This window comes from Girardinichthys multiradiatus, chromosome 10 (assembly GCF_021462225.1).
Source record: "Girardinichthys multiradiatus isolate DD_20200921_A chromosome 10, DD_fGirMul_XY1, whole genome shotgun sequence".
In the NCBI taxonomy this organism is placed as follows: domain Eukaryota; kingdom Metazoa; phylum Chordata; class Actinopteri; order Cyprinodontiformes; family Goodeidae; genus Girardinichthys; species Girardinichthys multiradiatus.
The window spans coordinates 19,095,139-19,121,234 of record NC_061803.1 but is presented as its reverse complement, the minus strand read 5'-3'; the positions used below and the strand labels follow the sequence as shown (position 1 = coordinate 19,121,234).

Below are 26,096 nucleotides of genomic sequence, written 5' to 3'. Positions count from 1 at the left end.
GCTCACTGTCGAAAAAACTTAAAACATAGAGGCCACTAGTGCCGCAAAAAACATAAAAAAATAGAAACAGGTCACATGACTTGGTGTGAAACCAGAGGGGCTTCAAATGTTCACCGGGTGTAGCAACATTTATGTTACTATTAAACCCTTTGTTTTTTATTTTGCACTGACCATACCCAGTTCAAGTTGAAAGCCAGATTTTTCTGTAAAATAAACCAAATTATTTTGCATGGATTTCAGGAATATCTGGCAACAAAAAAACACATGGAAGGAAGTGTTTTTTGCAGAGGACCAGGGCAAACTGTGAAAGTCAGATTTTATTTATAAAGGTCTTCAACAACATTTTGAGCCATGTTGTTTTAAAACCAACATGGCCGATCCATTCTAATGTAGTGATGATCAAGCCCTAACAATGTTTCCTGCAGAACTCCATGTTTCTGTGGGTCAGTGGAGTCAAACATTTCAAGAACCCCTGAATATGTAAATGCAACTCTGATGCTTCAGAGTTTAGTCAAAACCAATCATAAATAGGCAGACACAGTTATTGTGCCCCTTATGATGTCATCAACCCTCCAAAACACAATATAGAATTAACAGTGTTTACTCCTGCAGTAAAAACTCATACTTCATTACCTAGCTGTATTCTTTTTTAGTTGCTGTAGATTTGTTCGAGAAACAAAAATACACCTCTGAATAGCATTTTAGAAAGGGTTGAGACATATGGGGAATTACTGTGCCTGGGCATCTTATAAAAGTCTGAAAATTACAATAATTACCTTTATATTTTATTGTTAGCATCCTAATCTTAGCATTGCTATGCCGAGCTCAGGACTCAGTATGTCATGGTCTAGTTTTGCAATTGAAGTATCCAGCCTCGGTACATGAAGAATCTCATAAAGTTATTCCTGAGAGTTAAAGGAATACATTTCTTAACTATACCAAGGGACTAGTTTCTGTTGCAGCATGGGGTGAATGAAAATTTGCAAGGGGAATATTAAAAATCACTACAAAATGGCTAATTCACAATATAGCAAAATAGAGGAGAGTACAAACATGGTTAAAAATGTATAGAAATAAATGATAGATAGAGTCTACTACTTTTATGAAAGACAACATTTTTAAGTTTTGGAATGATCTATCTCTGCTTAAAAAGAATATATCATTATTTTTAAAACTTTTTCTTTTGAAGTGTCTTTGGATTTTTATCTGAGGACAGTTGAATTTATTCTCATGTCTGAAATTGAGAAATATGTAAAAAAGTAAGAAAGGCAGCTGAAAGTTGGTGATAAGATATGACACTGCAACTGGCATTAAGAAACAGCATAGTTGCCATCTTGAAATTGAGTTTTGAGGTTTGTTTGGTCCAATTAGGAGGAAGAAGTCCATTATACTCTTGCCATAATACAGCAGCTGGCAGACCTAACAAACCAGCAGGGATTTAAAAACGTATCTGTGGCAATCCCAGTCTGCCTATAATTGATCACAGTGGGGAATAACCGCTTCTGGCAAAAACTCATATAAAATACACAAATTCTGGCAACTTTTAGTTAGACTTTGATATTTCTTCTTTAGTTCTGACCAGCATTGTTACCCATAGCTGTCACCTTCTTTATTTCTTCAAACAGCTGAATACCTGTTAGTGAGTCACGCAGTGGTTGCACAAGTCTCACTTTTCTCCAAACAATCAGTCTGTGTTTTGCTTGACTACACCACAGTAGTTTAGCTGGAAAGACATTATTTAGAGGAAACCATCTGTCATGCCATTCAAACTCTGTAAGTCTCTGAATTTAGTTTTCTTAGAACAACTCGTCATTTTTCCTTAGAAACGTTCTGGATGGAAAGGAAGTTAAATAGTGAGTGCCATTACAATCAAAGGATTTCTCTCCTTTTTGGCTCAGACACTGAGAAAAAAATTAATGCTGCAACAGGTAATCATCAAGAAATTAGACCTATTTTCTACCTGAAAAACTTTATGCCCACAAATAACAGTTGTGTTCACCGAAGCAGTGTGGCTGCTGGCTCTGGTTGAGCTATCGGTCGTAGCAGGGACATGAACTGTGTTGTGTCCTCACCCCTCAGCCTTGGGTTGCTCCCTCCCCTAAATCCAAGATCCAAATTATTGAATTATTCTTGGACAAAAAGTGAAGGACTATTTTTGGTGGCTGAAAAGAATTCTACCCTCTTCATATCTTTCTTCTGTGTTGTCAGTAAGCAACCATACATCCATTCAACATCCAATCAATTAAAAGTCTTCTTTTGTAAAGAAAATAATTAGTTCCCTGATTCCCATGAGAGATTTCCAGATGATGCCATTACAGGTGTTGCATCATCATCCATGCATGGTAGCGTCTTCCTGTTTTAGTGGGTGTGACCAAAAAGAGCTATTTTTCTCAGAAAAGCATTTCTAAAAATTCCGAGTTTAATTATGCTGTAAAACGTTCAGTTTTATAGTTTCTTTTATTTTTGATTTAATACATTACAGCAGAATAAGCCAAATTAAGATGTTTCTGTTGTTCAACAGTGGATCAAGTCTGTGGATGATCAGGGGCAGACCTATTACTACCTGAGAGATGGCTCCAAGTCCGAGTGGACTCTACCTGAGGTGAAAACCCTTCACTACTTTACTTCAAGACTTTTCCGACAAACTAAGTTAAAAATGTAGAATCTGTCTGTTTTCCATTTTGTTCATGATGTTAAATTTCATTTTTGTACCTCCAGGCCCTTGCAGCTCCATCCCACTACAATGTGCAGAATGGTGATGAGAATGAAAATGTGCCCATCATCAAAAACTGGAGAGACTCGAGGGTACCTTCTCAATTCTGCACTGCCCAGGAAGATGGGGTACACACATGTATACACTAACACCCTCACAGACGTGCACAAGCTGTGTGACACATCCAGGGTGTGTCCAACAGCTAAATATAAAGCTCTAGTTATGCAGTAGGCAGGTATTGTGGGTATGTCTGTGTTTATCTGCCAACACTGAAAAAGTCCAACCCTTATTTAGCAAGGCAAATCATCTCCATTGCTCTCTAATTGAAGGAGAGGCAAAATTTGCACAAACATCTGGGAGTTTCCAGCATACAAATACGGGCTTGTGCTTTTCCTTACTACAAAACACGGGATGCAGAGGTTGAACATTTTGCTCAAGGGCACATTGGGGATCACTTAAACAGAAAATTTACTAATAAAGTCTTGTGTTTGAGTTAATTTAGATCATTGATTTAGATAATTGGTATCCAAACATTTTGCCATGTGATATGACATGTCCAAGGTGAAAGTACTCACAGACCACAAAACGTGATCATTAAATATTTTAATGAAACAAACAAAGCATTCTGATTCTTGTAAAAAAGGGATCCCTGAATCACTTAAGACTTGAAGGATAAAAAGGATTTTGTATGTTTGCCTTACAAAGGCATGCAATTCTTTAGGGTTGATTACTTTCTTTTTGGTCTTGAAAACAAATCTTGTGGCTTAAGAACTGGATGTGGGACCGTTTTTCTATGTAAACACTTGCTGTATTCAACCAAATTTAATAAATGGGTGCGCCCAAGTCTGCTTTTGAGTAAAACTTGCTGAATGTCTGTGGTCCTGTTTACTTCAAGGGTTCCTAGGGCAGCAAATTTGGACACCGCTGCTTTAGATGATGCATTGAGTTGATTGTTCTGCATAGTAGATGGCCTGGATCTGACAAGCATCTAGCTTTTTTTTCAAACTAGCAGTTAGCTAGCTTATCTGAGTAGGAGTTTGATTGACTTTGTGTTGATGTTAGATTGAATCCCAGTATCACTTAGCTTTAATCTGCGGGGTATTTATTTTAACTCCATGAAACTCATAACTGCAGAATGAGATTAGTTTGACTAATGCTGGTAAATTATAGGCGTGTTGCAGGAGGAAGCTGTAATTGAACTCACAACTTTCTGATTGCAAAACGATTGCTTTACCCACTGATATTCACAAAATACGCCAGCTTTTCCCTACTTATCCTTGGTCTAGTTCAGAATCCAGAAATGAAGTTAAAGGCTCTTTTGTCTTCAGTTGGGATCATTTTACATAATTGATCTTAAAATATTCTTTTGTGTTTTGATTTTAGAGGTTCATCCAGACTCATCTGAGGAACCCATCAGACCACAGCAGCAATAGCTCCAGTACAGGAAACTCTCCAGAGCATAACGTAAGTGGGCTTTTTGCTCTTCCACTGAAGTTGTGTGACAGTCAATAAAGTGAACCATTAAACCCAGTGATCTGCCCCTGTATCTGAATGGTGTTTTGTGTCTCTCCCTTAAGGCTGTTGGGTTTAGACCCTGGAGAAATCCTTATTATTTGACCTCAAAGTGGCTTCGCTACAACGTGGGTTATTAGTTTAAGCACTCACCTGAGCTTTAGACATAGATAACAGCATCTATCTATGATGGGCAAAAGGTGTGATGATGATTAGCTTAATAAGCATTTTTAATATCATTTCCATACATACTATATCCATTTAAATCACCCTGCCTCTCATTAGTAAACATTAGGAAAGTCTTTTCCCTGCAAAAATATATAAAAAACATCTCTGTGCATCAATGTTGCAAATAAATACATTTATACAAATTCAATTCGGTTTATTTATATAGCGCCAATTCACAGCACATGTTGTCTCAAGGCACTTCACAAAGTCAGGTACATACATTCCAATTAATCCTAACCATTGAACAGTGCAGTCAGATTCAGTTATTTATTCAAATTGGATACAAAGTTTTTCTATCTAAGGAAACCCAGCAGATTGCATCCAGTCAGAGACTTGCAGCATTCACTCCTCCTGGATGAGCATGTAGAGACAGTGGAGAGGAAAAACTCCCTTTTAACAGGAAGAAACCTCCAGCAGAACCAGGCTCAGTGTGAGCGGCCATCTGCCACGACCGACTGGGGGTTTGAGAGAACAGAGCAGAGACACAAAGAGAACAAAGAAGCACTGATCCAGGAGTACTTTCTATGGGAAGAAGAAGTAAATGTTAATGGATGTAGCTCCTTTAGTCATTTCACCTAGAAAGAAAGAACAGATAATCTCTGAGCCAGTTTTCAAGGTTAGAGTCTGAAATAGAGCACATAGAGTTAGTCACAGTAAAGCTCAGTCAGTAGCCATGTCTAGGAGAGAGAAAGGGTTAAACACTAAAAGACAGGGCCAAGTGGATCATCTGTAGAAGGTGAGCATTAAGTTGTTGCCAGCAGAAGCTCGGACAATTCCCCTCTCCAGAAAGGTGTCACAGGCAGACACAGAGTCTGGCCAGGTGTAGCTTCTAGGAAGAGAAAACAGAGAGAACATAAAGTTAAAAACTTAAAAAACAGCAAATAATGCAAAATTGGAGAGTAGTGTGAGAATGTAGCGAAGAGGGTGAAAGTGGTCATTATGTCCTCCAGCGGCCTAAGCCTATAGCAGCATAACTACATGGATAGTTTCAGTTTATTTATTTATATAGCGCTTATTTACAACAATGTCGTCTCAAGGCACCCCACAAAGGGTCCGGAACGGCGCAGGGCCGCCGGGGAGGCCAGACCAAACCACCGAGTGCCAAAGCCTGGCCACCCCACAACGGGCCACGTGTAGGGGCACTAAGTAAAATAACAAACTGATAAAGTTTGTTCATCTAGAGCCCACTGGTGGCCATTGTTATACTAAAAACCACAAGGATTGGGATACCTCTCTCTGTCAGACTGATTATAACCATTGGAAAAGAGAAGGGGTCATACAAGTAGTAGAAAACTCAAAAAATTCAGTAATGTTAATTCAGGAATGCAGTGTGTAGTGTTTACTGAAAGCAAAAGCAAAATTAAAATTTGTTTGCATTTGGATGCTAATATTAGTTTTGGTGAAAAATATATCTGTCATGAAAAATGACTAAAGAAAAGAAAAGATTGTTGATTTTCTGTTAGAATTCAAGATCTTTTACATCTTTGTGATTTACAGGAAGAATACAAAATAGTCAAAAGTTCAAAATTTTAATAAATAAAAGAGAAGTTATTCAAGGCAGATGTTTCCCCATCCTGCATGGATGACAAAATATGTAACCATTTACATGCCCCCAAATCTTAACTGGTTTTGAAGGTTTTTTAAAGTGAGTCTTGTATAAACTATATATTGATGCTCTTATCAGTTATTACATCTTGCACAGCTTCCCCTAAGCCACCTGACTTTAACTTCCTGCTCTTCAACGCTCAGCTTTCAAGACACTTTGGTGTCTTTTAAACCAAGTTTTAAACCTATTATTTCACAAAATATTGAATTCCTTTAGTTAAAATAGTAAAGAAACAAAAATCGAAAAGCTCTATTTCCTCATATTGTTGTGAGATTTACAAGCTATTTGTAAAGTTGCGCTTTAAGTTACACTTTCAGATTGTGCTATTTTATTTTGGCCGGCAAGTCTGGATCTAGACGACATATCTACCTTTTAGTTTCTACTCTCTGTGTGACGTTTACTTCAGAATATAACATTTATTATTCTATTTTTCAACTGCTAAAAAGGTCCTCATGCCAGGCCATTATGGCATAACAGGTGCTCTTTATACACTCATCAGTCAGCAGAACAAAATGTCTCATGCTTGCTTAGGTGTTTATTTGCAACCTTCTGATTTTTGTGGTCAGGATGCAAAAGTTTTATGTCCTTTGCAGATGTCACAGCACTGCAGAGCAATTCACAACCTCTCCAGAGTCTTTTAACACAGGGTGTTTTTTTGCCTTTAGAACATTGTTTCTTCCATCCTGCCCATCTTCACACATAAGCCTAACAAGTACAAATAATCTTGGAAAAAATTAAATATTCAAACTTCTGATACAATTCCAGGTACAGAATTTGGATAAAGCTGGAATTCTCAACAAAACGAAAGTGTGTGAGAATGGAAAGAAAGTAAGGTAAGCTACAATGTTGCTTTTTTTTTTTTTTTTTACAAATTTGATGCTCTTGTGTTTCACAGTTTAGGTGCATTTTAATTTTTATTTACAAGTTCATCCTAGTGTACTATCATCAAAATGTATCTGTAATTGAACTCATAAACATATAGCTTTATTACACTGTTATTTTTTAAGCATTTATTTCTGTTAATTTTGATGATTATGGCATACATCTAATTCAGACAACTAAAGATTTAATCCAGAATTCTGAACCTGCTGAAAAGCATATCCTTGTACTGTACTGTATATGCATTTAATAATATAGTCAAGGAATTACTGCATCAGTGCTACACTGCATGGAGGGGATGGGTTCTGCTGAGGTGTTCAGGAACCCCGGGTTTAAATCTAAGGCATATTTTAAATAACACCAAGTTATTCAACATGCTTTACACAACATTGGAAAAGCCAGATAGAAAGATAAAGACTCAAGGTAAGTGAAAGTCCAAATAACATTATGATTTTAGAACACGGCACATGCATTAAGAAGTTAAGATAAATCTTAATAGCTCATACTACAATGAACAAAGCAGAGTTTTGAAAAGCAATTTAAAAACTACAAGCAAAGTTGCCTGCCTAATGTTAAAAGACAAGTTGTTCTAAAGGTTTGAAAATACATTCCTTTTCTAAACTTCAGTCTCTTCTTGGGGATGGCCTAGAGCAGGCTGCCTGTAAGGAAAGGCAAAATTTTAAAAGTCAACGCAAGTATTTTAAAATCTATTCTCTGATGCACCAATGTCAGCCAGTGAAGATATGACAGAAGAGGTGTTATATGCACATACCTGCACGTTTCACTCAAAATACAGGCATCTGCGTTTTGCACTAGTTGTAGATGTGATTGCGAGGCATGACTAAGTACCAAGTATATAACAGTTGTAAAGACTGTTGGTGATAAATACTTCTGGCACTGACAACACTGGCTTCAGTTTATCAATCTTCTTTTACTGGAAACATCTTTTTGGCAGAACACAGATTGTTTTTTTGTGGAATTTAAAATCTGAGTATAGAATTAACCCACACTGGTTACAGATTGCTTAAGGCATGCTTTTTAGAGAACGCAGGTTGATCGTGGATGTATCAGAGATGCCCATGTTACTTTATTAGTTGCCTTCAGCTCATCTGCTTAGTTGGATCTAGTGTCACATCTTCCTCCTTCCTCCTTTTTGGCCTTTCGGTGACAAAAAGAGGGTTTTTTGTGGAGTTTAGGTCAGCCCAGTTTGATGGCTATTTCAGCACAGTGATAACATGGTCATTAAAGCAGGTTTGACATGGCACCCCACATCCTCACTGACTGTGGAAACCCCACAGTGGACGTCAGGCAACGTTGACTGTGTCTTTCCATTCTTCCTCTGGACCTTGATTTCCAAATAAAATGCAACATTTAACTTTCATCTGAAAAGAGGACTTTGGACCACTAAGCAGCAGTCCAATCTTTTTCTTTTTAGCCCATAGCAGGACACTTCTGACATTGTCTCTGGTTGTGGAGAGGGTTAACATAAGGAATGTAACAGTTGTAGTCCACGTCCTTGACATATCTGTGTGGTGGCTTTCGAAGCTCTGACTGCTGCACGCCGTGTGAATCTCTCAAATTCATGAGCAGGCTTTGCTTCACAATCCTTTCAAGGGTGCAGCCATCCCTGTTGTCTGCACAACCTTTTTCTACCACACTTTATTCTTTAGCTAAGCTTTCCATTAACATATTTTTACCGATGGCATTTCGAGGCTTACCCTCTTTGTGGAGGGTGTCACTGACTGTTTCCTGGAAAACTGTTAAGTCAGCAGTCAACCCTGTGATTGCAAACGTGGCAAACACATATAATTTCTGTACTAAAAATCTATTTTTATGTATCCTACGTTATTTTCACGTTTTCCAAGAAACTGAATTTTTGGTTTTCATTAGCTGTAAGCCAGATTTATCAAAATTACCTGAAATAAATGCTTGAAATATGTCACCTTGATTTTGATGAATCTACATGACAGGATTTTTACATTTGAAAAATGTATTACTGATATAAATAAACAGTTTGGTAATGTAATAATTTGTTGAGATGCACCTGGTCTATACATGGTCCTTGTTTTTCCAGGAAAAACTGGGTTCCAACATGGACGGTTCTCCATGGAGGAGTTCTGACGTTCCACAAAGACCCCAAATCCTCACCAGGCACCGTGGTACGGTTGACATTTTATTATACCGCACTGAAGGGTACATTTGCTTTATGTAAGGACTACCAAGGAGGACAAGTGCTCATTGTGCGTTCATTTTAGGCTCTATTTGTATTACCTGCTAATTTAACGTTCCGCAAATCCTACCAGAGTTAAGAAAAAATAAAAAGATTAAACCACATCCAATCACACCCGTGTATCATGTACACTTGTAAACCCCTCGAATAAAACAAATGAAACCTTAAACTGCAGCAGTGAATTGGCTGTTGTGTCTCTAATATCAGAAGCCAGAGCATAGGCCACAGCACACTTTGGCAGTGACGGTCGCAGCTTTTGTTTAACTGCAGCTTGCCTCTTGGAATGTGGTGCAGTCAGTTTGGTTAACAGCTGTATCTTTTTTTTCCGCTTGTTTTTCACCACGCAGAACAAGACCAATCAGATTGTTCCAGAGTTCACGGTGGATTTGAAGGGCGCTACGATATGCTGGGCCACAAAGGACAAATCCAGTAAAAAGCATGTTTTAGAGGTGCGTCTGTTTGTTAACACTGAAAGCAATGTTAAGTGGGCCAATGAGTGGTTGATTTTGTCTTGAGCAAATAGAAGCTGTGCCGATGTTTAATCACTGGTCAGTTAAAACATAATTATATACATTCAAAAAAGCTGGGACTGGAGTCATTTAAAGAAACTGATCAAATCCTCTTTGGTGTAATTTTTTCCTCCTTCAGCTCAAAGGGAAGAATGGTGTGGAGTTTCTTGTACAGTACGATACAGAAAGCATCATCACTGACTGGTACAACATTTTATTGGACACCATTCGTCAGCTCGTAAGTCCCTTCAGTGACCAGAGCCAGCACCAGGAAGAAATTCAATGACAAAAACGCAGCTCTTATGTAAATGTTTTGAATTTGCAAATCAGGATTGTTTGTTTTTTTGCAGCACACAAAGACTGATTTTACACTTGTGTTTATATTTAAACCTGAAGCGACAGGCAGAAAATGAGGAACTGTTCATAAAACCAGGAAACGTGAGAAACAACATAAGATGGGTGTGACTTCAGGTTAAAAAGGTCCATTTTGCCACCAACGAATTTTATTGAGCATCTTAAATGTTGTTTTACATTTCTTCTGTAAGGTCAGAAAAAGCCATATAAAATCCTGACCTCAAAGAGATCTACAATGAGTCCTAAATATGGCCACTGAAGCTCTTGCTGAGGAATTTAGGTGTTATTACAATGTGGCTAAACCATCCCTGCAACTCTGCAGAACATTTCTGCTTATTGGCTTAAAATTGCATGTTTATGTATTTAAAATCAAAACCTTCTTGTTAGAGATAGGGTAATTCCCTCCCAGCCCCTTTAATGAGGGAAAGTAAATATTTAAAGAAGTTTGGCTTTAAAACAAAGATTGAAATAGTTGGCTAAAACATCCAAATCAGTAACCCTCTTACCTTTAATCATCTCCCTTTTAGGCCTTAAAATGTGTGAAATATGTCCTGCTTTTCCATCAAAGGCCATAAATTGAATTTAGTTACGTTGTAAAATTGAACGCTCTTCTTTCATTGACACCTTTTTTGTTTTTTTATTATTTAATTTGATTTTTTGGTTTTTACTGGCGGTAATCATATGTTCTCTGTTGTAGTTTTGTTTAAATAATTAGGTTGCTTGTTTATGTGACAAAAGTATAAGGCTTTTAATGCAGAGCAGGAGTTTTTTCCCAACATTAAGTCTTCCCACAAACCTGATAAAGAAATCTGCTAATGAAACTGGCTTGATGTTATTTGTTTAGGGAATTAAAAATTAAAACATATTGTTACCATATCCATTACCAGATCCTAGAGGAGAGTGCAAACAGATTTTCATAGTTGTTTAATGTTGTCAATAACTATTGTGATGCTTGCTGTATAGACTACAGCCTCAAAGTCATTAGAGAAACTTCAGAAACTTTACTGAAAAAGCAATTTTTTTGTTTAGTTTTTTTAATTTAACATACTTATGTTACTAAGTAAAGCAAAAATATATTCCGTTATACTACAGAGATTATTTTTTATAATTAAGTTAAATCGGTATTTGGGTTTAGTTTTTGGATTTAGTCAATGACCAGGAAAAGAGGTTTGCTAATTTTACAAACAATAAAATATCTTAATTACATAATTTATCTAAGTCAGAAAGACATTTTGATAAAGATAGTTTCTACTCTACTTACTGTGACAAAAGAGGCTTTGTTGTGTTTTTGTTTCTTTTCCCTTTTATTTAACACAAAGTAAGATAAAAAAAAAAAAAACATTTTGTTTTTATTCAGCATGTTTTAGAACATCTAGTGGCTAAATGGCAAATGGCACCTAAATACACTCACCCAAATATTGGTAAAGTTGGTTGTAAATAAAAACTAGTCCTAAATTTACTTTGCACAGTTTGAAAACAAAGTTAATCTATGTTCCTTTTTCACCAGTGTTTTTCTCTGTTCATCAGGACTACCAGGACCACCAGGCTGAGGAAGAGGATTCAGACCTGTATGAGAAAATTGGGATTGCAGAACGAGACGACAAGCCCGGAGGTTGTGTAGAGAAGCAAAAACGTACGTTAACTTAGCAAAGCTTTTCTGATTAAATTGAGCTTGCTTGTCACTGGGAACAAACAGCAGACAGGTACAAGATGGCCAGAAGGGCTACATCTTCTACGGTTGTAGAAGCTAAAAATCAGGAGTGGGAGGACTATGGAGAGGATATAGAGAAGGAAGTTTGGTTGGCTTCAATGAAGTTCTAGATACATGTTTTAGGATTCAGCCAAACTGGGAACATTTATGCTAGGGTGTTGGACACAAGGCTTCAACTAAACCTCACATTCAGGAAGAGCCGTGTGGCTTTCCTCCTGGCCATTGAACAGCAGACCAGATCTTTATCCTTGTTGCTGAGGGAGTCACATGAATTTGGTTGTCTGGTCTCCTTGTGTTTTGTGAATCTGGTGAACACTTAAAGCAGTGTCCTCCAAGGTATTTTGTGTGCAAGCGGTACAGGGGGCGCTTCTAAGAGCTCTTTGGGCTTGTATAGTCAAAGACAGGAGCTGTTTTCGCATTCTCGGCACAAAGTTGAGCTTGTTTCCCATGCTTACTGGACCTTCCGGGGCTGCTCCTTGTCTTCGATCCTGTTTGTGGCAAAAGTAAGCAAGATATCTTCACTTATCATATGCCCATGAAATATGGATCATTACCAAAAGAGGGAGATGCTGTATACAAGAAGTTGAAATGAGCTTCCTCTGTAGATTGGCTACAGTCACCCTTAGATATAAAATGACGAGCTCTGTAATTATGGAGAGCCCATTGTAGAGCACTGCTCATCCACATCAAGAGGCAGAAAGGTGGTTCTGGCTTCTGTTTAGGATGCCTTCTTGTTGCCTCGTTTTCCAAGCACGTGCCAATGGAAGGAGACGCTTTGGCTAGACACAGTTCACTGACATGGGAACACCAAACCCATTTTAGACTCACCTGGCTTTAGAGAACTATATTTACAAGAAGCCTTTGAAACAGCTTGTGTGTTTCTTTTTAGCTCAAAGGCCAAGCGTGTCACAGTTGCCCAGCTCAGCAGGGGAAACAGACCCGAAGAAGGTTCGGACCAAGCTGATGAAGTTCCTCATGAAGCGCCCAACGCTGCAGTCAGTCAAAGAAAAAGGATACATCCGAGGTCAGTTCATGCAAGGACATCTAACCAATGATTTTATTGATGGCTGATAGAAACAATCTACACATTCAAATATTCGTCGCTTTATTGTTTGAGGTACATTTTACTCTTTTTAAGTGTTTACTTTCACAAGGGAGGCAAGATTTAGAGTTTAATTGGACAAAATTAAGTTTGTTGCAGGTAATATTAGAATAGATAAAGTAGAATAGATCAGAACAGAATAAAAAATGCTGTACTTAGGCAAAAAAAAAATGCCTGTAATTGTGAAGGTTGGTCCATGTATCTCAATCACTCTTGCAATTTTTGCTTTTTTTTTTGTCCCAATCTGTGTAATAAAAAGATTGTTAATAACTTTGTTTTTCATGCTGCTTATAATAATGATCTTCTTTTGTGCAGACAATGTGTTTGGTTGTGATCTGGCCACACTGTGTGCTCAGGAGAGAACCACAGTTCCCAGTTTTGTGGAGAAATGTATTAAAGCAGTAGAGAGAAGAGGTGCGTGAGTATGATAAGCTAAATGAGATTTGAATCTTGCTTTCTTTTTATATGAAAACAGCTAATTCAGAGGAGCTGCTGTGTTGATTTACAGGCTTAGACATTGATGGGCTGTACAGAGTTAGTGGGAACCTTGCAGTCATACAGAAGCTTCGCTTCAAGGCAGATCATGGTGAGCTCCCTTATGATATGTTTTAACTTTAAACAACAGTGCCCCCTGTTGGGTTTGTAATGCCTTTTGCACATGTTTCATTAAAACAGAGGAACTGGACCTGGAAGATGGTCAGTGGGAAGACGTTCATGTCATCACTGGAGCACTGAAATTATTTTTCCGAGAGCTTCCTGAGCCTCTCTTTCCATACAGCCACTTTAATGACTTCATCTCAGCCATAAGTGAGCAACTTTTTCACTCTTCCTAATTTCATCAAACAATTCGCAAAACCTTTGTTTCATTGGGTTTCTTTATTTTTAATGATTGCTCCATATTTATGCAGTATTTATCAATGACTTATATTCTCCCATTTTTCTAGGAATATCTGATTACAGCACAAAACTGTCTCACATTTATGAACTGGTCAAATCACTTCCTCCTGCAAACCATGACACTATGAAGCGACTTTTTGGACATTTACACAGGTTTGAATCATTGTTTTTGTCTTTGGCTGATTTTGTATTACATTGTACAGTTTTAGCATTTTACAGTTTGGAACATTTTAGAAGTTTAAAACAAGATTATGAGTTTGACAATCTAATTAAGGAAATGGGAAAAAACATAATTTTCCTGCTAAGAATAAAAATGTTTAGTGGTGCTGGTGGGTAAATTGTAGTTTAAAGACAGACTGTTTGTTCTGTCTCTCTGCAAACGACAGGGTAATCCAGTGTGGGGGGGATAATCGCATGACCGTACAGAACGTTGCCATTGTGTTCGGCCCAACGCTGCTTCGGCCGGAGACTGAAACAGCGAACATCACCATGCACATGGTCTTCCAGAACCAGATCGTGGAGTTCATCCTGAATGAATACAGCTGTATCTTCCACTGTAGCTAAAGCTGGACAAACGTGTATTAAGAGCTTGACCCCTTTTCTTTTAAGGTTTCCCTTTGCATGCACATCAGCAGCTTCAATGCCACATGTAAAATTAAATAACAATATGTTTTCTGGATTAAATTAAAGGTCCTATTGGAAATAACCTGCCATGAAATGGGATTTTCAGCTGTCTTTGCTCTGTATGTTTTTCACCTGAGGTCACTCGCACTGTCAAACTGTCTGTGCTAGTATTGTAGGAATGTGTCTGAACTGCACAGATTTGACTTTTCTTCAAAGAAAGAAGCACTGTATCAAACTGCTTTCTCTCTTTGAGACTCTAAATTGTCTAAACCTCACAAGCCACTTTCTCCTGTTTAGACTCTTGCTTTTTTGTTTTAGTTTAAGCCACAATGTTAAAATGAGGCAGATTTAACCTGGGAAGCATTAATGCTGTCTTAAATTAGCTTTCATCTTTATTTTAAAAGATTTGACATCTTTCTAACATTTGTTTTGGATTTGATGCTTCAATATCTCAATTATGGCAATAGCTGATATTGTATTCTATTTTCCATTTTGCTCACCTTTGCCCTTGAATTTATTGTAATATAGAAATGTATTAATACTGAAATTGTTGCCAATACATTGGGCTGAAGTAGAAAATGAAATAGATGTAGATTATAAGACTGTAAGAGTATTTTTCAGTTATGCTGTACTTAAAGAGATTGTAAGATAACGACACATTAAGATGAAATCGTGATTTATTGACATTTTGAAATAAACTTAATCTAACCGTAAAACAGAAAATGAAAACTAGCATCACTGTATGTCCTGTAAATAGTAATAAATTGCATATTTATGCTGCACATTGGTGGAAAAAGCAAGTTCTTTCTATAATAAATTAACTTTTAAAATAAAATACGGAGGTTTTATTTTGTTTTTACATAAAAATGTGTCAAATATTTAACATTAAATGCAGAGATGTCCTGATTCTGTGAGGCCCTATGGAGAGTTTTATTTGGGGTACTACTTCCAGCTATACCTATCACATTTATTACAGACTGGGAGAGGCAGGGAAGGGGTGATGTTCTGTTTTGTCCACAAGCAGCAACTGGACAAACAGGCCATTACTAGTTGAATCTACTAACAAACTCCAGCTCAAATGCAGGCAAATTAAGTTATTGCGTTAACTTTAAAAGACTGTTTTCTAGTTGGTTACACCAGGAAAAAAATGAGTACAAAACATTGTATTTCTGTAATTCAATCTAAAAAAGAAAAATGTATTATTTTGATTTAACACACAGTGTGATATAATTAAAGTATCTATTTCTGTTAACTGTGATGACTATGGCTTATAGCTAATGAAAACCCAAAATGTTTCTCTGAAAATCTTTATCAATAAAAAAACATTTTTAACACAGAAATGTGGGCCTGCTGAAAAGTATCTCCATGTACGGTACAGTATGTCTACTTAGTATTTGGTTGGTGCTCCTTTTTCATGAGTTACTGCATCAGTGCAGCATGGCATGGAGGTGAGCAGCCAGTGGTTCTGCTGAGGGGTTGAAAAAGACCAGGTTGCTTTAACAGTGGACTTCAGCTTGTCTGCATTGTTGCACCTGGTGTCTCTTGTCTTGACAATGCCATATACCTTCTCCTTTAAATTTGCAACAAGAAATGTTAAGCTATGAACTTCTCACATACAATTTGTGAAGGAAATGAGTAAATCAGCAGAAGATATGTTTTCAGCAGTGTCAATTAGGATTAGAAGAAAACTGTAAAAATCTGTAGTTTTACTCATAGGCATGAGATTCTCCCAGTGTGATAACTTTATAGCAAAGTTTCATTGTCTACACAGAAATAGAAAGTACAATTGGGTTAACTGATCTAACTTTTTATAAAAGCAACAATTTTTTCTACTGCTGCAAAAGTAATTTAATATATCGATTATTATAGTTATCATAATGCTGTCTATAAAAATTTTTTTATTGTGAGTTTGATTTTCAGACTTAAGTAAAAATGCAGGATGAACGTCTACTAATGTAGTAGTAGTTTTCATGCAGATAAATATACACTTTCTTCTCTTTTCAGAATACAACCAGTTTAACCAGCATATACAGTATTAGCTGGCTAATTAGTCAGGCTATCAGCTCAGGTAGCCAGCATGCAGCTGGCTACTTAACAGATGCTGGTCTTAGCTTCTCATCTGCAGATTTAAAACAGCAGTGCCATAAAGGCAGCCTTCTTTCAGCCAGCTGACTGACAGTGCTCACCAATAGGTGGAACGTCCCGTTAGTCTGTGCTCCAAACAACCGGGGAAAACTAATGTCACTACGGTTTCTATTCTGATATCTCACTAAAATGCCTTTAAACCATATTGTAAAAACCTTTAGTGGTTTTGAATCTGTAACTGTAACACAAATTACTGGCCTACTTTGCCAATGGCTACTTTGTTTGTGCTTTAGAACGCTTTATTCTTTGAAAAGCTGAATATGGAAACAAATGTTTAATTTAGTAAAGTGTGTGTGAACTCACACTCGGTGGCATACTTAAAAACCGTTTTGTTACAACTTATACGTTCAATAATTCATACAATTTATCAGTATTATTAATGCCACGATTCTTAGTAATTCTTGCATATGCTGTAATGTAACCCTTCTTCTTGATTGCAATTCATATCAAAAAACATGTGTTCCACTACCAAAAAAAGTAACTGAAATAAACAAAAAAAGGGTAAAAAATCAACTTAGTAAGTACTTCTTACACAGCGATGAAATACGGATAAAAAATGCTTTAAAGTTTTTCAATAAATCTGGTACATTCGTTTTTTTCCGTCTAATGGTCTGGTTCCCTCTGCGATGCGTGCTAAGCCGGAACCATTTGTGTGGTCGGACGCTCTTTCGGACGCTGTCAGCAGTGAACACCGCATCTATTGCGATGAGTTTTGAGTGGCCCTGGCAATACAATTTCCCACCGTTTTTTACGTGAGTAAGACTTTAAATAACTACCGTATAGAAAGAGCGTTCAAGCGTGGCTATTAACCATTGTTTTATTTTTGCAGCTATACGAAGTAGCACTGATTTTTCGGCCTAGCATCACGTTAGAAAGCTAATTTTGGCTAAGATTGCTAAGGAAGTGAATTTACAATCGCAGGTTTTGTAAAGTTAATTAAACAGCAACTATTGGCTTGGGTCAGTGCGGAATTTACATCAAATCCTGAGCTAATATCTGATTACATGTAAAAAATATTTTATTGTAGGTTTATGTTGAGTTATAATGTGTTTTATAGGACGTTTTCCTGCTTACGTTAACTCACTGACAGTGACATTTCAGCCTCACAGTGATTAAGCTCTTTTTCATTTTTTTTATCTGTCGGAGTAACATGTTTTGATTTAACACCTGCAGCTAGATGGTAACAAGAGGAAAACTGTTATCCTTACCACTATTAATCTATAAGTATGACAAAATAAAAAATTGTCCCTAGCCAAATGATTGAAGCTGATTTGGATTGCTATTTTCCCTTGTGCCTGATGATCAGCATTTAGTTTTAGTAATACTTAGATCACTATATGAAAAACTACAATAAATCCAGGATAAACTGAGAAATGTAATGCAATGAAGAGAATACTCTTGCTCTGTGAGCTATTTGTGTGTTTTGTGAAATTTATGAGACAGCTGTCAGCTCCTCTGTTTGGGTCAGTTGTTCAAATTTTTTAAAGTAAATACTTAACCATATATATTTATTAAAATAGATAAACAAAGACCAGTTTTGTGTAGTGAATATGTAGTAACAAAAATTTTAACTAATTTCATTTCCAAAAAATTTCTCATCAGTGCTTTTTATACTTAAATTAGTTGTTTCCAGTTGTGTTAACCATACCGTTACCAGTTTTGGAGTCTTCATCCTAATACGGAAATGGCCGTCCCTTTTTTTTTTAAATTTGGACAGACTTCAGCCCAATGTTGACACGAGACAGAAACAGTTGGCGGCCTGGTGTTCCCTGGTTCTGTCTTACTGCCGCCATCACAAGCTCTACACTGTGGATGTCATGGAAGAGCAGGAAAGTCCCGTATTCAACAACAAGAAGATAGAACGTATCCTGAAAGTACAGTTCCACTATCTTTAACACAGCGCCAGTCAAGAGTTTAAATTTGCTCATCAGGGCATGAATGTCAATATTTTAATGTTGTTTTGAACATTTTATTTTGCAGGTTTGAATGACTATAAAAATACAACCTTTGTAATTCTTCTTATTTTATGATATGACCAGTTTGAATTTGTTTAACGATGTTCTTAAATTTACAGAGGGTAGTAACTGTGAACACCAGCTCACACATACACACAAACAACCACTAATATTTGGATGGCTTAGCAAATTGAAGAGGAACCACACATATCTATAGCCATCAACTATAACATGGCATAATTCTGGTTGGATATTTGACCCTTCATCCTGTCAGAATTGCTCAAGCTCATTTAAACTGGTGGGTTTCTTGGCACAGACTGTACTCTTAAGCATTATTATTTCATTTTATTTATAAATAGGATTGAGGACGTTGGCTTCTGAAAGGCAATTCCAGAAGTTTAATTCCAAACCTTGCTGTGATGTGTGTGAGGGATCCTTGTTCTGTTGTAAAATCCAGGTGTGTCCACGTTTTACCAAGATAGCCGTTGATTTAAGGTGAAGCTGAAGAATTTGTAGGTGGTCTTTCATCTTTAGTATTCCAACCAATCTATGCAAAACACCTATATTTATGAGAGCATGCTTGACAGTAGATATACATTTCAATAAAGTTTGAAGGTGTCTGGGTGTAGCGTAGCGGTGGGGCGCACGACCCATATATGGACGCCTCAGTCCTCGACGCAGCTGTCCCAGATTTGAGTCCTGACCCCGGAGACCTGTGCTGCATGTCTTCCCCCCTCTCTCCACCCCACTTCCTGTCTGCCTACTTTGGGAAAATAACACAAAATGGCCAATAGTGCTGCCAAAAACAAAAATCAAGCTCAAAAGTGTCAATTTTGAGCTACTTTTCCCCTGATACATTCTTAGTCCTTATTGTTTGTAAACTGGCCTCACTTTGGACAGTGACATGGATGTCCCAGCATTTCCCAGTTTATAATGGGCTTGAGCCTTAATGGTTTCTTCATTGTTCTTAAACATAATAACCAGCTTGCTTTCATCTGAGGGTGGGTTTGGGTTAGATGGATGAAACTTGGGGAAACAGCTTGGTATTCACACAAGGCAATGATTCCAAAAGTGAATGAAACATTATGGCCGACATCATGGTGGCGGAATGAGCTGGTGAAAATGTCCTTAAAAGCCAGCCCCTTGCTGGAAATCTAATTTATAAACTCTGCAGTATCTCTAGGGGCCAAAGTCAGGAGACGTAAAAGTGTTTGACTTCTCTGCGACTTGCTAAGAGACATATAATCACTTTGAACATTTTTGAGTGTATGTAAACCTTTCACCAGGGCTGTTGCTACTGGAAAAAGGCTTCTATAATATCATTCGTGGCCATTGTATTAGTTTAAATGGCTAATGAAAGCTAATTGACCTTTTACTATCTTACAGTTGATCCAAATGACTGTGACCTTAGATCTTTCTGGCTTTTGAGGACAGTTTTGGTTTTCCCTTTATATTGCAGCTTTAGCCTACCAGATGAAATGCTTTCATTCCTCTCGTGATTTTTACCCTTTTGATTTATCTCTGCCTTTCTAAAATGTGAGTTTCGTTCAACCTTAATGCATGTCCAGGAAAACTGTCCGTGGAAGCAATTCAAGTTGTGTTTGAAGAGTTGAGGAAAAAAGGTAAATACTTTTCTGTCTTTATGGTGTTGCAGTTTTGATGTTTGTCAGTTCCAGCAGGGATAAACATGCTTGTTGTCTGTGACTTCTGACTTCAGGCAACCTGGAATGGTTGGACAAAAATAAGTCGCGGTGTTTAGTCATGTGGAGACGACCGGAGGAATGGGGGAAGTTAATATACCAGTGGGTGAGTTACAGACTGTATCTTGTCGTCTCGTCTCTGGGGCTGGTAAAGTGAGAGGATCTATTTATAGCACTAAGAGATTAATGTTGCTCCACTCACATGTTCTTGGGCATTATTGCTCTTTCATTATGTCATGGAAACCTCTGAGATAATCAAAGCTCTAAACCAGCATGGATATAGAAATATTGAAATAATTGATTTACAGTAAGTCAGTTTTTCTGTGGTAATCTGATTTCCTTAATGTTGTTCAAAAGACACAAAATCTAATTATTTTATTATTTCCAAGCTGATTTGTTTTTGTTTTTTTTGAAGACTTGCTGTTTTCTCATATATTTTCAGTCCAGTACCTGATCAAGACAGCAGTCTGTGCTGTGCTAAAAAATAAAAGAATGATTAATTTAATGTCAGATTTCAATTTTAAACTCGTTCCTCTGAGAGGTTTCCTGTGCTCTCTTAAATTGTTTGGAAATGGCTTTTGTCATTTTCCAGGTCTAGATAAGTATGGAAAAAAGAAAATAGAGCATGGAGCAGGGCTTTATTTTCCAGACTTTACTTCCTGTTATGAAAGGGCAAAAGTCTAATAACTGGTTTCATTGCATGCCAAGTTTTCAACAGCTTGTTAAAGATAAAATATAATTAGATATAATTTTTATATTTACAGATTCAACTACAGACTCCCTCTGTGTGACAGGCTACCAATAACGTGCTGAAAGATGTAAAATTGGTTATTTGATAGGTTATCTCTTTTTTTTAGACTCAAAACTGGTCAAATACTGAACTGAAAATGAGCGAGAAAGAAGCAAAAGTCCAAAAATCGTAAGAGCTATTAATAAAGGCTATTTAAAAGATTAAAATAAATTGCTTCTTAAGAGCAAAATATAAAGAGAAGACGTTTGAGCATCAGAACTAGGGGATTTCAGGACGCATCAATAGAAATGTTACATTCTGTACCCTAATCTCATTAAAAATCTTTCTAATAACCCCAACAATAACAGTCTCCTTTATGATTGTAAAGTTCAAATTCTGTTGCTGAATTATTCATTATTTGTTAACTTCAAGCATCATTATTTAATACTGCGTCTGAAGTTAAAAAATAACTCGCAATAGGATGAAAATCCGATTAGTCTCTTGCTTTGTGTAGTCTCTGTTTTCTCAGTGATGTCCTGGCTCCCTCCCTAAAACAAAAAACCCAAAACAACTGGTCCTGTTCTATCAACCAAGCGGTCTTTGTAGGGTAATCTAAGGTTTCATTATTCAGTTTAATGTCATGATGGTTCATTTATTGCCATAGTAAATCTTCACGTTGTCTTAGAGATGGAGAGTCCATGCAAAATCAGAGCTCGCTAAAACCGAACAAAGATATGTAGATGGCATGAGAATCTCCTCTCTGTCTTGTCTCTTAAGAGTGGGAAACCACACTGTTTGTCTTTCTGTGGCAAAACTTTAAATATCAGAGATTTCTTTAATCTCAGCAGAAGGAACTACTTATCTAAAACAGACCAAAACTCTCATTTATGCACTTGTTGACCTCAAAGGCTGAGAATCTATAAAGACCACTGCGCCTCACAGAAGTTTTTAGTTAAATATCAGATTTTCATCTGAAAGGATTTTATAAAAAATATTATTGTCATTTTACTTGCACCACATTTTCACACATCTTTACTACTTGCCCTAAAATGTGCCTGTATAATTGAGCATAAAAAAAAACCAATAACAGACTATTAATAATAGTAAATAATAGTAGGGTAACACTGATTGAGTTTATTGGGAGCTTGGATGGTTATAGTCTAACAGCTGCTGCAGGGAAGGATCTGGGATGACGCTCCTGTGTGCACCTAGGATGCAGCTGACTTTCACTGAAGGAGCTCTCCACTTCTGCAACAGCTGAATGCATGGGGTCCATGAAGCATGAAGTCCATATAGATTTCAGTTTAAGTTTATGCTGCGTGTTTAGGAAATACATTTATTTTAAGACTTTTTACACATATTCACCATGTTTATTCCTGAATGAAGACCAGGTCTCTATGCCGTATGGCTGTTGTTATATATTTTTTTATTTTAAGCATGCGAATGTCTCTCTGCAGCTTATTTTATCTGCTCTCCATTCTTTATTCTTTTACTGTGCTTTCGTATGTTTTATTGTCACACATTTTGTCTAGAGTTAAATAAACGTACCAAAGATCTTCAGACTGTCTGAAAAAGTTTAAATAATGAGGGTACATTAAAATGTTCCACAAAACCTCAAGTTAGAACAGATGGAGAAACGCATAAAAGGTCTGGCTCAAGTGCAGAGGTCTGTAAGAGAAGGCATCCTTAGAAGAGAAGAGTGCTCATTTTGAACAATGTGTTTTGTTTTTTATTTTTCAAAGAGAAAAGCTAAGGATGCCCTATGCATTTTCTGTGATTGCATATTTACTCTTTTTCCACAGGTGTCCAAAAATGGCATGAACAACTCTGTGTTTACACTTTATGAACTCTCCAATGGTGATGACACAAGTGGTGAAGGTATGGCCCGTCACTGATTTGTTTGGTGGATTTTATTTTGCAAGGTGCTGCTCATTTGACCTCTTTTCTATTTCGTACACTCGCAATGTTGGTTGTGTCTTATCCAATCATTTTTGGGTACAACATGGAGCTCTCTACCATGGGGCATTTCATACCAACCATGTGTCAATTAGTAGCCAAGTTGGCAACCAGTGGTTCAATTCCCTCCAATCTCTGTAGTCTGTTGTAAGGAAATGTGGTTATGTGACTCCAATAAATAATGTGGGTCAGCTGGAAGTTATTCAGAGATGTTTTTGGTTTTATCGAGGTCCTAATTTCTTATATTTCATGGGTTGACTGGCTCTAACAGGAATTAGAACCACAATAAAAGCAAAAAAAAAAAAAAAAGAAATCTAGAGAAATTATGTACAATTAAATTATATATGTCACCTGTTTTATGAATATTTATTTCTGTAATCCATCAAAATGCTGAACTTCTAAGAGAGTTGAATTGATACTTAATTGCTAAAAACATGGCGTTAAAATGTAACTAGGAGGGGAGGATATGGTAATGTGTGAATTTAATTGAAGTGACCTAGAGCCTGTTTTGAAACCTGCAGTTGATCTAAACATGAACCAAAACATCATATCACAAACTCCAAATGGTGGTGAGCTAGATGTGTTTTACTGTTCCCTCGTACTCTACACAAAGATAATTTTTCCAGAGCTTCTGCTTCCTCTACCATAACTTGCACAGTAAAAAACATCGGTCGATTTACCTTTACCTACATTCAAAGACACAACAAATACGTTATATAGCTTTAATTACACCTGGACAGATGTTTTCAAGCTTTATTTTCTGTGAATTATGATGATTTTCCACTTACAGCTAATGAAAAGACAACCTTTAAGATTAGAATATTACATCAGATAAAATAAAAAACATTTTTGATACAGAAACGTAGGCTTAATGAAAAGCAGGTTTAATACCTGCTTAAAGGAGGTTATTTTCAAAAGGTACATTTACTCTGATCAACAAGCCTCATGGGAACGCATATTCTACTTTATCGAACATAACTATAGATGAGTTTCATCTTTTGAATTAAATTGCTGGAATAAATGAACTGTTGCCTCATATTCTAATTTGTTTAGATGGACCTGTATACTTTAGAACATCTTATGTCCTTGTGTCTTGTAAGATTAACGTTTTCCTTATGCCTCTTATTTGTGATTTTACCAACACTTGAATCCGAAGTGTTTGACAAGCCCAAGAAAAAAAAATGTAAAAAAAAATACTTACAGTTGAAAAACGTTGATAAATAAAGCAATCTGACTGATGCATTCTAGGCTTCGGTTAGATGGCTTGAATGCAACTTAGAGGTTTTAAAATCAAACAGGGAGTACTGGAAATTCAATGAACAAGCTGACAAACTTTATAGTTGGACAACAGCTGCGCTCCAACAATAGTGTTATTGATCAATCCTGTTTTTCCTGCAGAGTTCCATGGTTTAGAGGACTGGATGCTGCAGCGCTCCCTGCAGGCTTTACAAACAGAAGGAAAAGCAGAGATCATCACCATGGATGATGGAAAAGGTGTCAAGTTTTTCTAATGCGGTGCTAGAGTCACACTCACACACTCCGACAGGGAAACGAGGCGAATGAGTCAGATGTGTCCATGTAAGGGTGGATAGGTCGCACATCGGTGCAGAGTCTGGTGGATGCTGGTTCTTTAACTTTTGTTGTAGTTGCCTCTTGCTTCACGGCCTTCTCCTTCTGGAAGAGAACCAATATTGTTTATGGGGGCGAAAGGCATCTGAGGTGACACCTTGTTTATAAAGTTATCACAGGTGACATTTGTTGCCATTTAAACATGCAATGAGTATCAGGGGACTGAACACTATCATGTCTGGATATTTTAGGGGAAACCTTTCCCCACTAGCTGTAACTCAGTTCCTTCATTTAGATTTTAATGCCATTAGTCCTATTTCCATCTTCTCTGTCAACAAATTTACTCTGTATGATTAGCTCTGGAGCTTGGCTCGGCTGTTGTTCCTCTGTTCCCTGACAGAATTTCCAAAGAAATCCCAGAACACAAGACCAGAGGTACTTTTTTTATTTTATGAATAAATGCTTCCAGAGGAGGAACACCACAGAGGCTCAAGGCAATCTTAGCTCAACCCAGCTGAGTGTGATAATACTGGACTTTGTGTACAGATTGCCGTCATCCTGTTGTACTGTAGCTTCTGTGACGCTCCTGTTATTTTTCTCTCTGTCTTTTTTTTTCATATCCTACAGGAAAATAAATGAGGAATTTGTTAAATTTGCTTCATTCTCTTATTTTTAGTGTTTCAAAACCTGAGTAATCTGTCCACCCAAACTGACTGGCTGGGCAAGGACAGAAATCAGAGAAGCAGCCAACAGACAGTGGTAACTCTGGAGGAGCTGCAGAGGTCCACAGCTGAGGTGGGACAATTTGTCGAGAGCACAATTGACTGTGCACACCAATCATTTCAAGCGCTTGTTGAAAGAAAGACATTTCCAGAAGAAACATACAACCATAGCTACAATAGGAGGCTGTAGATCAAAAAATATTTCAAGTGTTTGAAAGGTCAAGGCTAATTGAGAATGCCTATCAAGACCTGAAAATGTATGTTCAGACATGATCTTCATCCAGTCTGACAGAACTTGACCTATTTTGCAAAGAAGAATGTGCAGATATTTCATTCTTTTGGTGTACAAAGCTGATAGAGGCATATCCTACAAGGCTTTCAGCTGGATTTGCAGTAAAAGGTGGTTCTACAAATTATTGAGTCAGAGTGGCTGCATGCCACACCTTTCAGATTTTTATTTCAACATTTTTTCCACTTCAGTTATTCATTAGTGTTCGCTGGTCTTTCACATAGTTTTCCAGTAAAGCACTTTGGAATTTGTGGGATAATGTGAAACATTCAAGGGAATATGAGTACTATTGCAAGACAATGTACACAACTGTGCAACCACTTTTAAATTGGTTCTGATCAATAGTTCTTCAGACTTTCTGAAGGTCATTAAAATCTTTTTCGATGTTGACACTCCTAACCATTTTCAGAGGAATGTTTGTTATTTGGTGAAGTCTTATGTGGATTTCATCTGCTATAGCTAGACTTTTAGCTGAAACTGAAATCCTCTTACTGCCTGCAGAACTATTAATCAAGAACACACAAAAAAAAAGCACTACAATAAGGTGGTTGCTTGGAAAGGATATGTAAAGAAATGAGGGATTGTTTAAAACCCTTGCACAGTCTTGTAACTGCCAGGCTGACCACAGCTCTGTGGGACGTGCAGAGTGAATGCTTCGTGATGAG

General features: G+C 37.2%; 2 protein-coding genes across 7 annotated transcripts in view; both read left to right on the top strand.

Annotated features, from left to right (window-relative positions):
• Positions 1–15,200, top strand: part of arhgap27 (Rho GTPase activating protein 27) — a 51,065-nt gene extending 35,865 nt beyond the window's left edge. For 3 of the 6 annotated variants that reach the window (XM_047377418.1, XM_047377413.1, XM_047377419.1), the window contains 15 exons: positions 2,522–2,602; positions 2,719–2,841; positions 4,097–4,177; positions 4,291–4,353; positions 6,825–6,892; positions 9,013–9,097; positions 9,516–9,617; positions 9,817–9,915; positions 11,559–11,664; positions 12,632–12,766; positions 13,160–13,258; positions 13,353–13,430; positions 13,520–13,651; positions 13,789–13,894; positions 14,128–15,200. In XM_047377418.1, coding sequence (XP_047233374.1) covers positions 2,522–2,602; positions 2,719–2,841; positions 4,097–4,177; positions 4,291–4,353; positions 6,825–6,892; positions 9,013–9,097; positions 9,516–9,617; positions 9,817–9,915; positions 11,559–11,664; positions 12,632–12,766; positions 13,160–13,258; positions 13,353–13,430; positions 13,520–13,651; positions 13,789–13,894; positions 14,128–14,305 — 1,536 coding nt within the window. In that variant the 3' untranslated portion in view covers positions 14,306–15,200. The remainder of the gene's footprint in view (positions 1–2,521; positions 2,603–2,718; positions 2,842–4,096; positions 4,178–4,290; positions 4,354–6,824; positions 6,893–9,012; positions 9,098–9,515; positions 9,618–9,816; positions 9,916–11,558; positions 11,665–12,631; positions 12,767–13,159; positions 13,259–13,352; positions 13,431–13,519; positions 13,652–13,788; positions 13,895–14,127) is intronic. The other 3 variants (XM_047377414.1, XM_047377417.1, XM_047377415.1) reach the window with 3 other exon arrangements.
• Positions 15,201–17,107: 1,907 nt separating this feature from the next.
• On the top strand, positions 17,108–25,072 carry vps25 (vacuolar protein sorting 25 homolog). Its single transcript, XM_047376109.1, has 6 exons — positions 17,108–17,262; positions 18,228–18,373; positions 20,034–20,087; positions 20,183–20,271; positions 22,698–22,773; positions 24,250–25,072. Exons 1-6 carry the CDS (start codon positions 17,117–17,119, stop codon positions 24,360–24,362), a joined length of 624 nt encoding a protein of 207 aa, XP_047232065.1. The 5' UTR covers positions 17,108–17,116; the 3' UTR covers positions 24,363–25,072.
• The last annotated feature ends 1,024 nt before the right edge of the window (positions 25,073–26,096 follow it).

What these genes read in the sequence shown, in the direction of transcription:
- vps25 (XM_047376109.1), top strand. Translation starts at nt 17,117, where the DNA reads ATGGTCTGGTTCCCTCTGCGATGCGTGCTAAGCCGGAACCATTTGTGT. An exon ending in AATTTCCCACCGTTTTTTAC is followed by an intron (nt 17,263 to 18,227) that starts GTGAGTAAGACT and finishes AAATTTGGACAG; the next exon opens with ACTTCAGCCCAATGTTGACA. An exon ending in TGATGACACAAGTGGTGAAG is followed by an intron (nt 22,774 to 24,249) that starts GTATGGCCCGTC and finishes TTTTTCCTGCAG; the next exon opens with AGTTCCATGGTTTAGAGGAC.